Source organism: Onthophagus taurus, chromosome 8, assembly GCF_036711975.1.
Source record: "Onthophagus taurus isolate NC chromosome 8, IU_Otau_3.0, whole genome shotgun sequence".
NCBI classification, from domain to species: Eukaryota; Metazoa; Arthropoda; class Insecta; order Coleoptera; family Scarabaeidae; genus Onthophagus; species Onthophagus taurus.
In genome coordinates, this window is record NC_091973.1 from 7326356 (window position 1) to 7344047 (window position 17692).

Sequence of the window (17692 nt, forward strand, 5' to 3'; positions counted from 1 at the left end):
TGACCCAATTTAATATTAACACATCTTGCGCGGGCACTTTCCCGCCAAACTCTTACCGCCATGTAAAACGAGTTAGTCGTTTCCCGCTAAAAACGTGAAATCCGCTCAAAACGAGTTTAGTCGCTTCCCGCGCAAGATGTGTTAACACTAAATTAAGTAAGATCAATCATTTATCGTGTTACTATTACTAATTACCTTGGTGACTTGATTTCCATTTCCTTGTCTTACATTTTTATACGGTTGAAATAGTACTAAGTAGACTTTGGGAGTAAATAGACAGCCGAGGGCGACGGTAGCGCTAATGTTTAGACACATGCACATGCTGACGATTTGAATCTGGTTTATAAATTATAATGTTAATTTAATTAATTAATAATTAATTTGGAATGAAATGATTTTGAGGTTGAAGATGAAAATAAATGAAAACAAACGTTATGATCATATTACGACGTAAACGTTGGGAGTTAACGAGGAATAGATTCGTTTTTGGCCGTATCGAAAAGTTCGTTTACATAAATTTCGGGGCTAATGTCGTCGGTCTGGTCATCGTTAAACATTTAGTACCGAATTTATCGCCGAAAGTAATGATTTTCATTTAAAAAGTAAGTCTTACCTTATAATCATTGTTCGTTCCAAAGTAGATGGGTAAGAAAGCCAGCCAAACGATGCAAGTAGAGTACATAGTGAATCCAATGTATTTAGCTTCGTTGAAATTTTCTGGGATTTTTCGGGTCTTGAACGCGTACCAAGTGCACAAGATTATTAGGATCATGTTGTAAACGAGCGACATAATCAAAGCGAAAGTAGATACTCTGCAGGTCAATACAGCAGTTAATGGGTAAGGGTAAATCTCTCGAATATCCGGACGGTCAATTACCAACCAAACCATGGCGCCGATTAGTTGAATGGAGACGATGCCTAAACAAGAATTTTATTAACCCAACTCTTTAAGCAATTAATCTCCTCATGGTTATCAACTGGATTGAGTGCTCGACGAATAAAGTGATGGCAGTGGGGTATGCAACTAACTAACTGTCTAAAAATCATTCCAATAGTCTTCGACAGCATCAAAACACCAATACTACTTAAAACAATATTGATATATGATATATCTAATCTCCGAAATTCATATTACACGAGAATTCACCCGAGTAATGCGGCTCGAGGTGGAAGTGTAATTATTATTAAAAGGAATGTGGACCACTATTTGAACAATACAATTAGTACTGAACAACACCAAACTGTGGTAAAAGTTCAAACTGCTAATGGCTTAATATCTATGGGAGCAACGTACATACCACCGAGACATAACCTCAATAGATTCTACTACATCTTGACAACAAATTTGTACTTGGAGGAGACTTTAATGGAAAACATATGTCTTGGGTTCTCACCAGCGAGAGGCCCTAAATTGTGAGGTGCTATGACCTAATTAATGGAGAAACATTAATTAAAGAAAGTTAATAATAATAACAATACAGGGTTATTATAAATGATGGACCCATTTTTAAAGATGTATATTTATTAAAATACAGATCCAAAATGAACAATCTTTATACCAATGGAAAGAGGAAATTTCAAAGTTTTTTTGCAATGTCTGATATCATCCGTTCGTTTCCTCTCTGTAAAAATACTAAGTAGAAAAGAAGGCGATTTTAATAAAATTTTATTATTCATCTTTTTGTCTTATAACAATAAATATGTACGTCTTCGACAAAAGTGAGTGAGATGGCTACCGTGGAGCACAAGGTTTTCTGCGTTCTTGAGTTCGCAAGAAGTGAGTCACAAATTGTAGTGCAGCGGGCATTTCGTACAAAATTTGGTATCGAACCACCAACTAGAAAAAGCATTAAGCGTTGGTTTACGCAATTTCTACGAACTGGAAGTGTGTGTAAAGGGAAAAGCGCAGGTCGACCTCTCAACCATAATGACAAAGAGATGATGGAGGATGACGCGTTTCTGCAGCGTATCATTTTTAGTGATGAAGCGACTTTCCACCTCAGTGGAAAAGTCAACAGACATAATGTTCGCATATGGGGTTTGCAAAATCCACATTTGACATTGCAACACGAAAGAGACTCACCGAAAGTAAACGTGTTCTGTGCCGTATCTCGTACAAAGGTTTCTCCAGGACCATTTTTCTTTGCGGAAAGATCTGTAACTGGAACAACGTACTTACATGTTGGAACAATGGCTGTTTCCTCAAGTTATGGAAGATTCACAGGACTTCATTTTCCAACAGGACGCAGCTCCGCCCTATTGGCACCTTCATGTACGAGGCTTTGTGAATGCAGCCCTTCCTCAACGCTGGATAGGTCGCAGGGGAAATGAAGACCTAGCTCTCCACTTTTGGCCACCGAGATCTCCTGATCTCACTCCATGTGACTACTTCTTATGGGGTTATGTTAAGGAAACTGTTTACGTCTCACCTCTACCAACAACTGTGGACGATCTGCGGAACCGTATCACAGCTGCTGTGCACTCAGTAACAGTAGATACACTTGCTCGTGTGTGGGACGAGTTCGACTACCGCATAGATGTTTGCCCTGCAGCGGACGGTGGACACATTGAACATTTATAGTGTATTGCAAAAAAACTTTGAAACTTCCTCTTTCCATTGGTATAAAGATTGTTCATTTTGGATCTGTACTTTAATAAACACCCACATACTTTACATATTTAACATTAAAAAAAATTTACTGCGTTTGGCTCGTAACATAGTCACGACCCACTCCTCCACGCAGCCCGGAAAGAGAAAAAAAAACTTCTTTTAAAGAATGTAGATAGATAACAATATAGCCAGAACCACTAATTGATCAATTTGAACACATCGAACATTGCCACACCTAACGAACCCACCCTCACCGCAGCTCAGATAAATATTTTTATCTACAACTATTGAATTATCTATTCGTTATACATTTGATTTTTGATGGGTAATGACACGCCTTACTCATGACTGACAAAGTGTTGAATAATGAAGCCATTATTCCACAGTTCTGACATGATCTACTAATCAAAAAATAAAATATTAACAGAAATGACAGCTATCTTATATTGAGGTTATGTCTGAAATGTCTATCAAGATTTTTTTTCTTTTTTGAATTTTTTTTTTCAAAATTAAATAGTTGTAGATAAAGTATAGTATTCAACTTGCGTATAATGGATGTTACCCACTCAGATTGCAACTTGATCTTCGTGGATAACAGCCGCCATTATACGCTTGTTTAATAATGTACTATTATCTACAACTATTGAATTATCTATTCGTTATACATTTGATTTTTGATGGGTGATGACACGTCTTACTCATGACTGACAAAGTGTTGAATAATGAAGCCATTATTCACACAGTTCTGACATGACCTACTAATCAAAAAATAAAATATTAACAGAAATGACAGTTTTCTTATATTGAGGTTATGTCTGAAATGTCTATCAAGTTTCTTTTTCCTTTTTTGATTTTTTTTTAAATTAAATAGTTGTGGATAAAGTATAGTATTTAACTTGCGTATAATGGATGTTACCCACTCAGATTGCAACTTCATCTTCGTGGGTAACAGCCGCCATTATACGCTTGTTGCATAATATACTATTATCTACAACTATTGAATTATCTATTCGTTATACATTTGATTTTTGACGGGTAATGACGCGCATTACTCATGACTGACAAAGTGTTGAATAATGAAGCCATTATTCCACAGTTCTGACACGACCTATTAATCAAAAAATAAAATATTAACAGAAATGACAGCTTTCTTATATTGAGGTTATGTCTGTAGTGTCTATCAAGTTTTTTTTTTCTTTTTTCAACAGCCGCCATTATATTGTTGAATAATATACTATATGACGACCTTTTTAGATTCATATCTCGACTTAAAACAAAAGCAACGATTAAGATTAATGAAATACTTTGCAACATTGTATGAAAATGATTTCTTAAATAGTTGAGTCCTATGCCTTGGAATTGCGACCTGACCATTGAATCGAGTACCGAGATTGTGAATATCAGTTCTGTAAGTTATACGACAGTACAGGTAAGGAGGCATTTGCCAAGTCAACACACTATGAAAAAACAAAGTGGTATGTAAAAACCTTCTCTTCCACATATTTAGCCAATTGGCGGCCTCTAACATATGAGAAACATGCTAACGACGTTTAATACCAGAGATAAATCGTAAGCAACTATTCTGCACTCTGTGAATTCTACCAGCACTAACTTGATCTATAAATGAATGATAAAGTGCATCATAGTAATTAAAATGTGATAGTAACATAACAATTTTCTAAGTTTGACTTTCTAAGTTAAACTGGCAAAAGCCCACCTGACCAGGCAGGACACAAACTTCCTCAATCTTAATTCTGAATCTATCCAGACTCCCAAATACCTGGCTGAATCCTGATATATCACCTCAGCCCCCCCAATAAGCAATCCCAAAGCATTACCAAACCAACAGTTTGTTTGATCATCCGCAAAGCGGAAAATCCCGCTCAGGTCCTGATTAATTTGACTAGAAGCTAACGCAACATCCGATGGCTTAAAGGAGTGATATATCTCTGTATCATCCGCATAGAGATGATAGCGATAAGTACGAATGTATTTTTGAATATTCAGTGTATATATCGAGTACAGCAGTAGACCAAGCACTGAGCCTTGGGGCAACAAACAACACACTCTGTGTCCGCTTTCGCAAATAATTATCTATTAACTGAGCACCACACCAGCTCATCCCAACATAATGAAGCATACACAACAGCAACCTATGATCGATCATATCAAAAGTCTTTGAAAAATCGAAAAGTATCCATAACGTTTGCCAGCGCAGTGGCACAACTGTAGGCAGATCTAAAATCTGATTGCAAATCGGGCAAGATTTTAAACTGATTAAGGTGACCCGTAGACAAAACCGGAAGAACTGATACTAGTCTAATATCATTTAAAGTATGGGGAGCAGATTTTTTGGGTAGTGGTACAACCAACGAACATTTCTATTTATCTGAAAACACCGATTCAATTATTCATGAATTAATCACGTGTGTGATGTAGAGCAGTAAAACAGGTAGACATAGTTTAATCATTTGTAAGCTCACACCGTCAGACCCCACAGAATTAGTTTTAATAGTCAGTAAAGCCTTCATTACATCACTCTCTTCAACTGCAGAAAAATTCATAGCTAAGTCCCCGGACACACCACAAACAAAATTTGAAGTGTAGTAGTTATAAATTTCGTCTGGCGGAAATGCGAGTTGTATCAGCACTAATTGTCTGATTAAATAAATTGACTGACATGTTCTTTCTAAAAATTCTCAAATTTTTCAAAGTAGATGCGATATACACTAACTTTAGCAAAGCTTTTGACAAAGTGGATCATTGTTTATTACTGTTGAAGTTGCACGCAGGTGGTTGGGGTTGGTGGATATTCGTCCGGTTTTGCTATCATGTCTTCCGGACTGCCTCAGGGTAGTCATCACCAAGTCTTTTCTTCCCTCAAGATGTCTTATGTATGCTGACGACATTAAAATATTTGCTGCTGTTTCAGACTGCGTTAACCTTCAGAATGACCTGAACAGATTTTATGATTTTTGTGAGATTAATAATTTGTCACTTAACATATCGAACTATCAGACTCTTATTTTTACGAGAAAAAAGCTGTTAATTAAATTTGATTACCGGTGCGGAACATGCTTACTGGATCGTGTTGACACACTATTAAAGACAAATTACTGTTTGATAAACACGTTGATGCAGTGGTGGCCAGAGCTAATAGGATGCTGGGATTTGTAATCGTTTTGCAGCCCTAGACCTACTTTCGTTAATAGTATTTTATCGTTCGGCAGTACAGCTTGGAACCCTCAGTATGACGCATACATTAACAGAATAGAGAGGATTCAGATAAGGTTGTCTGAAGTATCTCTCGTATAAATTCCGGCATCCTTATACAGATTACCAATCTGCCTGTTTAATGTATCATATGCCCACACTTCAGCAGCGCAGAACTTGCAGTGATGCCAACTATGATTTTTCCTATCTTCTTTCACGCATTGATCTGCATCGGCTGCGCTGTGAGTTTCTGTTTTATGCGCCGACTGCCCGGACAAATTCGTATAAAAATTCCCCAATACTTCGCATGGAGAGGACATATTCACCGTCATGCCGCACAATTTCAAACAAATTTTTCGTAATGCCGTGCTCGCCCTACCAGTTGTGTGATTTTAAGTAGATTATCTCGTTGCAGCGGCTTAAGTTCTGCCTTGAAATGGATTGATCACATATGCTTAAGGTCATTAATTGATCGATTCTCAATTTTGTGTGAATATTAACAAAAAAATTTCCTGGAAGCCTAAGTGGTTGACCGTATACAAGTTCGGCAGATGAACAACCTAGGTCTTCCTTAAGAGATGATCTGAGACCTAGGAGAATCAAGGGAAGATCATTGTTCCACCTCGGAGGTAACACTCTGGCAGTTATGGCTGTTTTTAAAGAACGGTGCCCGAACCTTTCTAAAATTCCGTTGCTTTGGGGATGTATGAATTTGACGTGTTCCTAGAAGAGTGTGAAATTTTGAAAAGAGTTTTGATTCGAATTGTCGTCCCTGGTCATGGGTTATAGTGCTAGGAATGCCAAAGAATGCCGAAACAAAGTATCCGCAATAGAAGTGGAACTAATATCTTTGAGAGGAAAAGTTTCTGGCCAACGCGTGAAACGATCTATTACGGTGAGCACATATGTGCAACCAAGGGACGGAGTGAGAGGATACCAGGATGTGTTAATTTGTGAATTTAGCGAATCAATATTTGTTCTGGACAACGTGTCCGCTACAATGTTTGATTCTCCTGTAATGTACCTGATATCTGATGTGAATTGTGTTATGTAACTAAGATATCGTGTCTGACGTGGAGTTTTTTTTGTGTTGATTAGAGGTTAACCACAAATTGATGTCCATGTAAAAAATGTTTAAAGACTTTGATATTAGTGTAAATTGCTAACAATTCTCTATCAAAAGTTGAATAATTTATTTGGCTTGAAGATAATTTTTGAGAAAAAAATAACAATAAAACTACTCCTATGCCTTTACTTGAGGCGTCTGGCGTCAGTGAAAGAGTTGCTTGTGGTGATGGGTGTGCAAGAGTGACGGATTTTGATAAAAGTTCTTTGGCTGTAGTGAAAGAAATGTCCAAGAAGTGGTTGATTTAAGTTTTTGTGATAAAAATTTATCATTCCTAAGAATCGCTGCAATTGTTTTAGTGTGGTTGGTTTTGGAAATTCAGTTATGGCATTAACCTTAGATTGTCTTCAGCAGAAATTTGATGACTTAGGAAATTTAAATCTCTAACTCCAAAAACACATTTTGTTGGTTGTATATTGATATTACAAGAGCTTAACCTCTCAAACAATTGTTGTAAATGAAGATAATGTTCTTCTTCATTGCAGCTGGCTACTGGAATATCATCTAGATATACAAATAGGAAATCTAAGCCAGATAGAACTTCGTTTATGAACATCTAAACCGAAAGGCGTTTTGGTAGTGATAGCCGTTTTAGGAATATCGTCTTCTTCTACAGGAATTTGGTGATAAGCTCGTACCAGATCTAATTTTGAAAAAATTTTGCAATTGTGTCTGGTACTGATTTGGTACTGTGATGTTGTTGAGCTGTTGGTAGTCTCCACATGGTCTCCAATCGTTGGAATCTTTCTTAGGAACCATGCGAAGAGGTGACGCTGTAGAAGAAGAAGAGGGTCGGCAGATTCCTAATGCCACCATCTGTTCGAATTCATTTTTTGCAATGTAGTGTTTTTGTCGGGGACGACAAAACGGTAAGTGTGAGTTGGTAACTCTTCTGTATCGAGTGTTATGTCCAACTGGTTTTGTAAAGTCCGATGTAGACGTTAATTTTGGAATTGTTTTAAAAGAAAAAAATTTGGGAGTTGGAATAGTATTTTTGAGAATGGAACCGATTGAAAACAAATTGGTTTTCAAATCTACCAATCGCTTCTTTTTTATATCCACCAAGATACCAAATGCATGAAGGAAATCCGCACCAATGGGTTTACTAACAGCTATGGTAAATACGAATGGGAAATTCCTTCTTAGATTTAATGAAATTGTCGGCAATGGAAAAATGTCCATAACGTCCTCTTTGCCAGAAGCGAGGAGTGCAACCGAAACAACACGAGGTAGTCTCCTTTGCCACAATTTTAATAATAAATTTGGACTAACCACCTGCGAACCACCAACCGTGGTTAACATCGCTTCGGTTTGATTAATTTTTTTTGATTCCTCTTTATATTAGCTTTACAGGAATGAAAAATGACCTTACCCACCGGCACACGACTACAAACAAAACATTTGGAATCTTGATGGTTGCGGGACTGGGCTGGCGCATGTTCTAACTAATTAAGAAACGTGGTTTTTGTTTGTACATGTCATGTGCACAGCATGCTACATCATGCACTGAAATGTAAGCAGGTCAGAAAATTGCATAGCAGAAGGGTATTTTCACTGTTGGTTGCCTAACCTATTGGCATCACTCTTTTACACGAGAACTATGCGGATCACTCAGTCCAATTGATAACCATGTCACTGTTAATCTCTTTTACCTAAAGCAATTGCAACTTGAGATATGGGCGAAGTGTAAACAGGTCTCTTAATGCTTTTAACTCCTCGATTGAAAATCCTGGAGATGCGGTTGGTTTTGGTGAAAATAGCACTGTAACAGACGCTTAAACACAACCCTAGACCAACTCTCATAATAGCGCAAGTTTCCACTGTGGGGGTAGCAAGAATAATGAAAGACATAGCGTAACAGCTGAGAACCCCGCAAAGAAGAACGTAGCAAAGTTCTCGCCCGGAAGCCATGATCACCGGAGTTTTGTTGTAGCGGATAAATACGCACGTTGTGAACAACGTCAACAGAATTCCGATGGAACTAAATACTAGAGGAACAAGCGCCCACGGATTTAGCCAATCGATGACCAAGGCCTTCAGCTTGACGCAGTCGGTTTTGTTCTGGTTTGGGGCGAATCCGGGACCGCACGGTCTGCAAGTGTCGTTGAATACGTACGAATCCTCCCGACAGGCCACGCAAACCCAGCAGCATTGATCCTAAATGAAACGGACGCGTTATATAGGGACCTATATATCGCTATTGAATATTAACGTCCTAACCTGGTAATTTCTAATGTGTCCGGACGGACATTGTTCACTGCAAATCGATTTTGGAATTGATTCGGTGTCGGTCCATCTCAAACGGGTTATATCCAAATATAAACTGTAATTAATATAATATGTAATAATGAAAATTGATAGTGTGTTAATTAATCGTCATCATTGCAAGTATGCAACCAATATCACAGTATTTTTATTGCAATACGCGATTTGCGTATGATGCGTATTGCACTGTGATATTGGTTGCATACTTGCAATGATGACGATAATTAATTTATTAATATTTATTAATTATTTAATTTATTAATACACTAATTCCACTTCCAACGAACCCTTCCAATGGCCGTGAGAAATTTATCCATGTAGAACCCGAAATTAATCTTTGGATTAATGGAATTATACAAGTATACAAGTGAATTAAATTGCAAATCAACCGAATCCATATGTAAACGTGCATCTAATATCCGTACTAGTAGTGTAATGTTATCTGTTGTGCTATACATTACTGCGTCGACGGCATGGCGTCGTTAGCGTTGGAATGGATAATATCACAAATTACGCGACAAAGCGGTTACAAAACCCTTGTGCTGGAATGTTACAACGGCTAATTGATGTTAATTATTCTTTTTGTGCGTGCCTTTTTTTTTATTTGTTACTCACAATTCTTTCCACGATCCTATTTGGATGTAATCGTACTTTCCATCATGTAGTTGGTACTGATAGATGTTATAACTCCCGTAGGCGTCACCGTCCGTATTGAATTTTACTTCCGTTCCTTGACGACCTTAAAATTTTAATCGATAATGGGGAGAAATAATAATATCACAAATTAATAAGTTAAACACAAATTACATTTAACACCAATAATACTTCATTTAGTGAAGAATTGACGAAAAATATAGAAGCAAATAATACCGACAATTTATTACCGGCAATAAACATCGAACAAAATTCTTCTAAAGCCTTTTGCTCTATTTTTCGACGATAAACGAGTCGATATAAAGCGTTTCGCGTTATTAATGTATTTGTGTTTATTGTCGGGCTTCCGTTCGAATCGATCTTCTGCCGCTCCAAGAAACCCGAACATCGTCTTGTTTCCATAGAAATATGAGCAAGACTGATGTCATCTAACGTAATACCAAACGGCAACTTGCTTCTACTAATACCCTAATACGTTAAATCCATACTTATATTTATTATTTATTTATATTATACCGGGTGAGGCATTTAAATTGAGACCAAAAGTTACAAATAAAACTTTCATCATATGAAGGGGGAAAATATTCTGCATTTTTGGCAAAATTTAGATATGTTTGGTTCTGAATAAGTAAATATCACGTCTAGTGATGGAACGGATATGATTATATCATATCTATTCGGCCATTGAGGTTATAATTTCTGGTGCATTTCTGAAGTGATACCCTATATTGCCACATTATTGCGATATTTGAATTTATTTGGATCTTCAACTTATTTTCTCAAAAATTAAAAGTTGCAAAATTTGTAAGAATTGTTAGTTATTTCAAAAACTTATTTCTCAAGAACTAAAAGTGATTTTTCTAAACGGTTTTTTGCATTAAAAAGAGGATACTATAATTAATAATTGTGGATATTTTCACAAGGATCCTTCAAGAAATAAATTTTATAGCGAATTTTGAAAGTTATCGATGAAAATTGCAATTATCAAAACTTCAAATATTGTTTTCTCAAAAACTGAAAGTTATTTTTCAAAACGGGTTGGTTCATTGAAAAGAGGACACTTTTATTTACATTTTGGGAAATTTTCATACTGATATTCCAAGAAATCGATTTTATACGAATTTTTAAAACTTAATCGGCGAAAATTGCAAAATTCGATAAAATTGTCGATCATTGCAAAAAATTATTTCTCAAAAACTAAATATGATTTTTTAAAACGGCTTTTTGCATAAAAAAGAAGATACTTTAATTAATAATTGGTGATATTTTCACAAGGATCCTTCAAGAAATAAATTTTATAGCGAATTTTGAAAGTTATCGATGAAAATTGCAATTATCAAAACTTCAAATATTGTTTTCTCAAAAACTGAAAGTTATTTTTCAAAACGGGTTGGTTCATTGGGAAGAGGACACTTTTATTAACATTTTGGGAAATTTTCATACTCATATTCCAAGAAATCGATTTTATACGAATTTTTAAAACTTAATGGGCAAAAATTGCAAAATTCGAAAAGATTTTCGATCATTTCAAAAATTTATTTCTCAAGAACTAAAAGTGATTTTTCAAAACGGCTTTTTGGATTAAAAAGAGGATACTTTAATTAATAATTGGTGATATTTCCACAAGGATCCTTCAAGAAATAAATTTTATAGCGAATTTTGAAAGTTATCGATGAAAATTGCAATTATCAAAACTTCAAATATTGTTTTCTCAAAAACTAAAAGTTATTTTTCAAAACGGGTTAGTTCATTGGAAAGAGGACACTTTTATTTACATTTTGGGAAATTTTCATACTGATATTCCAAGAAATCGATTTTATACGAATTTTTAAAACTTAATCGGCGAAAATTGCAAAATTCGATAAAATTGTCGATCATTTCAAAAAATTATTTCTCAAAAACTAAATATGATTTTTCAAAACGGCTTTTTGCATAAAAAAGAAGATACTTTAATTAATAATTGGTGATATTTTCACAAGGATCCTTCAAGAATTAAATTTTATAGCGAATTTTGAAAGTTATCGATGAAAATTGCAACATCGAAAATTTTATCAAAACTTCAAATATTGTTTTCTCAAAAACTAAAAGTTACTTTTCAAAACGGGTTGATTCATTGAAAAGAGGACACTTTTATTAACATTTTGGGAAATTTTCACACTCATATTCCAAGAAATCGATTTTATACGAATTTTTAAAACTTAATGGGCGAAAATTGCAAAATTCGAAAAAATTTTCGATCATTTCAAAAATTTATTTCTCAAAAACTAAAAGTAATTTTTCAAAACGGCTTTTTGGATTAAAAAGAGGATACTTTAATTAATAATTGGTGATATTTTCACAAGGATCCTTCAAGAAATTAATTTTATAGCGAATTTTGAAAGTTATCGATGAAAATTGCAATTATCAAAACTTCAAATATTGTTTTCTCAAAAACTGAAAGTTATTTTTCAAAACGGGTTGGTTCATTGGAAAGAGGACACTTTTATTAACATTTTGGGAAATTTTCATACTCATATTCCAAGAAATCGATTTTATACGAATTTTTAAGACTTAATCGGCGAAAATTGCAAAATTCGAAAAAATTGTCGATTATTTCAAAAATTAATTTCTCAAAAACTAAAAGGGATTTTTCAAAACGGCTTTTTGCATTAAAAAGAGGATACTATAATTAATAATTGGTGATATTTCCATAAGGATCCTTCAAGAAATTAATTTTATACCGAATTTTGAAAGTTATCGATGAAAATTGCAATTATCAAAACTTCAAATATTGTTTTCTCAAAAACTGAAAGTTATTTTTCAAAACGGGTTGGTTCATTGGAAAGAGGACACTTTTATTAACATTTTGGGAAATTTTCATACTCATATTCCAAGAAATCGATTTTATACGAATTTTTAAAACTTAATGGGCGAAAATTGCAAAATTCGAAAAAATTGTCGATTATTTCAAAAATTAATTTCTCAAAAACTAAAAGTGATTTTTCAAAACGGCTTTTTGCATTAAAAAGAGGATACTTTAATTAATAATTAGTGATATTTCCACAAGGATCGTTCAAGAAATTAATTTTATACCGAATTTTGACAGTTATCGATGAAAATTGCAACATCGAAAATTTTATCAAAACTTCAAATATTGTTTTCTCAAAAACTAAAAGTTACTTTTCAAAACGGGTTGGTTCATTGGGAAGAGGACACTTTTATTAACACTTTGGGAAATTTTCATACTCATATTCCAAGAAATCGATTTTATACGAATTTTTAAAACTTAATCGGCGAAAATTGCATAATTCGAAAAAATTTTCGATCATTTCAAAAATTTATTTCTCAAAAACTACAAGCGATTTTTCAAAACGGCGTTTTGCATTAAAAAGAGGATGGTATAATTAATAATTGGTGATATTTTCACAACGATTCTTCAAGAAATAAATTTTATACCGAATTTTGAAAGTTATCGATGAAAATTGCAATTATCAAAACTTCAAATATTGTTTTCTCAAAAACTGAAAGTTATTTTTCAAAACGGGTTGGTTCATTGGAAAGAGGACACTTTTATTAATATTTCGGGAAATTTTCATACTCATATTCCAAGAAATCGATTTTATACGAATTTTTAAATCTTAATCGGTGAAAATTGCAAAATTTGAAAAAATTTTCGATCATTTCAAAAATTTATTTCTCAAAAACTAAAAGCGATTTTTCAAAACGACGTTTTGCATCAAAAAGAGGATACTTTAATTAATAATTGGTGATATTTCCATAAGGATCGTTCAAGAAATTAATTTTATACCGAATTTTGAAAGTTATCGATAAAAATTGCAACATCGAAAATTTTATCAAAACTTCAAATATTGTTTTCTCAAAAATTAAGTTTTAAATTTCATTTAGGCAGAAGTTTAATCCATTTAGAAATTATGACGTAAAAGTTCTTGCTGCAGACACTGCTGATATAAAAACACAGTTAGAGGCAGAAAAGAAACTACATCTCCTTAAAGTTGGAATATTTTATAAAGACAAAAGAAAAAATTGCACTTGCTATGATTATTGCAGCTGGCGATTTTTTACATTTATGCTGCCAGCTTAAATACAAGCTTATTTGTATGACGAGTTGATTCATTTTATTGCAAAAGTGACATATTTTTTCAGACAACTGCAAAACACTGTTTTTGTATATTCTGGTAAAAAATGGGACGATTTAAAGTTTTCTCCCCTGTGATAGGACTTTTGGGAGGATAACGAGGAAAATATATTTGCCCCAAGAATATGCCAGAATCATTACTTTGAAATTGATGATTTTTGCCTCACCCGGTATATATTTTATGAAAACTTAAAGATATAAAACAATTTCGCTGTTGCTGTTAATAATTAAGATTGTTGAAAACATTTCTCCGGTTCGTTGATGAACGTTGAATAATTTAATAGGATGTTGAGTGCGAGAATAGTGGAGCAAAATATTTACAAATTGAAAAGCTTTCGTAAGGCAGAAAAAGGGAGTATCGTGCGTTTTCGATTTGCACTTGTGTCGAGTGTATTTTGCGCCCTGTCGACATCCTCTTATAAAAGGACGCGTTCCTTTCTTCCTAAACCCTTTTTTTATAACCGCCATCGGGTTAAAGTGCCAATTTGTCCCCTCGTAAAAGTTGCCATTAACAAACCGTACATTTTCTGATGATAAATATTTCGAAGCAATTTTTCAAGTTTCTTTTGAATTTGTTAAGACGTAAACAGAACCGGAGCGTCCCTATCGATTTTGTATTGGATCGAGGTCGCTTATTCGGATGTGACACAGATTTGGGCTCACCTATGAAGGAAACGTTCCGGAGAAACTTCTGCAATTCCGGACCTAGAGGGGCTGGACGCAACGCTTCGCAGAGGTGGAATGAGTTCATTCCACAAACTGACCTTATTATTGCGTGGATTGCATGTGCTGCTGCGTATACAGCATCCACTACAACAAAAATTTCATTTATGATAATTATTAAAGATTTTTTTTAAATTGCTGATTCAAGTTATCCCTTAAAACGAGTAAAAATCAACCTGCAAATTGCAAATTTAAAAATCACCCTTAGATTACCAGAGCACCCGCGGGCGTTTACTTAAACTCGTAGCTTGACTTTTCGGCACTAAAACTTGGAGAAAAGTTAGTTTTTACGAAGAAAATCCAACTGGAGAAAAAAGGGGCAAATAAATATTTGTATCGATTTTTCAACTCACCTACAAACGGGACCAATCCCTCCTGTTCGTAGTCCGCTAAATCTTCTCGACCCGTGCAGAGAGACTTCGTCGGCGACTTCGACTTCTCGAAAGTGCATTTGTTATGCTGGCTCCAGAACTCCCTAAACCAAGAGTTTCGACAGTTGACAAGTAGCCCAGGAGTGGCGTGGGGTATATTGGAGCCAGCGGAAATATTACATGAATCGGTATCCATTTTCGGGCGAAGGGACGAGTAATACGTGTCGAACTCTAAAAAGTTTAAAAACCACACTTAATTAGCATTACTTGTGCTTTAGACAGTTATACCAAGGCAACCTTCGTCTAATTCAAACTCTCCCCAACCATCAACTACAGATAACTATGTGGGATAAAATTAATGTAAACGACAGAATTTCAGAAATATTAATTTAATATATATAATGTATGAATATATCCTTAACCCTAGGATGCATAAAATGTTCTAAACACGTATTTATTCAATACACACTTGATTCAAAAACATTCAAGTGTAATTAGCAGGGCACGGAACTTTTGTAACAAAACGATTTCCCCCCTCCACTCGTTCTCAGAAAATCTTGATTAAAAGAACAGCATAGGAAATTAAAATTTCAAGTTATAAAAAAATTGTATTAACAAACACTGTTCCTGAAGTAATTCTAAACAAATTTTGTTAACAAAATTTTTTGATTAAATCAACAATAAGGATGCTAATTTTTGTAGCATACTGTTCAGTGGGAAATTAAAATTTCAAGTTAAAAAAAAATTGTATTAACAAACACTGTTCCTGAAGTAATTCTAAACAAATTTTCTTAACAAAATTTTTTGATTAAATCAATAATAAGGATATAACCTCAAAAATATTAATTTTTGTAGCGTACAGTTCAGTGGGAAATTAAAATTTCAAGTTAAAAAAAAATTGTGTTAACAAAAATTGTTCCTGAAACAATTCTACTTAGATGCTTAATTAATAGAGATGTAAAATTTTTTTATTAAAATAATTGATTCAAAATCGAAATTGAAACAAATTTTATTTAAAACATTTTTTAATAAAAACAATAATTGTTGAGATAATTAATTTTGATAGCATACTATTCAGAGGGAAATTAAAATTGCAAGTTAGCAAAAAATTGTATTAACAAACACTGTTCCTGAAGTAATTCTAAACAAATTTTAGTAACAACATTTTTTGATTAAATCAACAATAAGGATATAACCTCAAAATATTAATTTTTGTAGCATACTGTTCAGTGGGAAATTAAAATTTCAAGTTAAAAAAAAATTGTGTTAACAAAAATTGTTCCTGAAACAATTCTAAACAAACTTTGTCAACAATTTTTTTTGATTTAATCAATAATTAAGGAGATAACCCCAAAATAATAATTTTTCCCTTTTTATACATAATTATACTTAGATGCTTAATTAATGAAGATGTAAAATTTTTTTATTAAGATAATTGATTCAAAATCGAAATTGAAACAAATTTTATTTAAAACATTTTTTAATAAAAACAATAATTGTTGAGATAATTAATTTTGATGGCATACTATTCAGAGGGAAATTAAAATTTCAAGTTAGCAAAAAATTGTATTAGCAAACACTGTTCCTGAAGTAATTCTAAACAAATTTTATTAACAATATTTTTTGATTAAATCAACAATAAGAATATAACCTCAAAAATATTAATTTTTGTAGCATACTGTTCAGTGGGAAATTAAAATTTCAAGTTAAAAAAAAATTGTGTTAACAAAAATTGTTCCTGAAACAATTCTAAACAAACTTTGTCAACTTTTTTTTTGATTTAATCAATAATTAAGGAGATAACCTCAAAATAATAATTTTCCGTTTTTATACATAATTATACTTAGATGCTTAATTAATAGAGATGTAATTTTTTTTTATTAAGATAATTGATTCAAAATCGAAATTGAAACAAATTTTATTTAAAACATTTTTTAATAAAAACAATAATTGTTGAGATAATTAATTTTGATAGCATACTATTCAGAGGGAAATTAAAATTTCAAGTTAGCAAAAAATTGTATTAACAAACACTGTTCCTGAAGTAATTCTAAACAAATATTGTTAATAAAAATTTTTGATTTGATCAATAATTAAGAACATAATCTCAAAAAAATGTTTATATATATATTTTTATATATTTTTTTATTGAGAAAATCGTTTTAGAATTTAATTTAGAACAACTTTTGTATGAAATTTTCTGCTGAGAACGAGTGGAGGGGGTTAGAAACTAGCAATTGAAAAAAAAATCGTTTCCATTAGCACCCCATATTTGCATAAACCGGGCCTCCGAAGCCCGTGTAACTAGTAGTACTATAGAACAAGTTTCAACTTGTTCATAACAGGTTGAGAGTTATTATAATTTGTCAAACACTGCTGCGCGGAATTGTGCGTGTCTGTGCAAGTTAAAACGTGCATCACTGTTGGATGTATAAAAGTAGGTGCAGCTGTTTTTCATTCAGTTGGAATAGACGTTGGATTGAGTGAACTTGTGAGATACATATGGCGTCAAAAAGGAATGTGAAAAGCGTGAGATTTGGTGATGAAGAAATATTGGTGCAGTGGGCAGCTGAATGTGATGAAGAAAGTGATGT

At 33.6% G+C, this 17692-nt stretch overlaps 1 protein-coding gene across 3 annotated transcripts in view; it reads right to left on the reverse strand.

Annotated features, from left to right (window-relative positions):
* The window catches only part of LOC111421024 (metabotropic glutamate receptor 4-like), a 129792-nt gene that overhangs the window by 18700 nt on the left and 93400 nt on the right, over positions 1 to 17692 (reverse strand). For 2 of the 3 annotated variants that reach the window (XR_011641310.1, XM_071198463.1), the window contains exons 6-12: positions 15081 to 15329; positions 14668 to 14814; positions 9831 to 9954; positions 9171 to 9273; positions 8603 to 9107; positions 614 to 918; positions 196 to 336 (exon numbers count right to left, since the gene is read on the reverse strand). Coding sequence is in view for 2 of the 3 variants with exons in the window: in XM_071198463.1 (XP_071054564.1) it covers positions 196 to 336; positions 614 to 918; positions 8603 to 9107; positions 9171 to 9273; positions 9831 to 9954; positions 14668 to 14814; positions 15081 to 15329 (1574 nt within the window). In the remaining variant the exon portion in view is untranslated. The remainder of the gene's footprint in view (positions 1 to 195; positions 337 to 613; positions 919 to 8602; positions 9108 to 9170; positions 9274 to 9830; positions 9955 to 14667; positions 14815 to 15080; positions 15330 to 17692) is intronic. The other variant, XM_071198464.1, reaches the window with a different exon arrangement.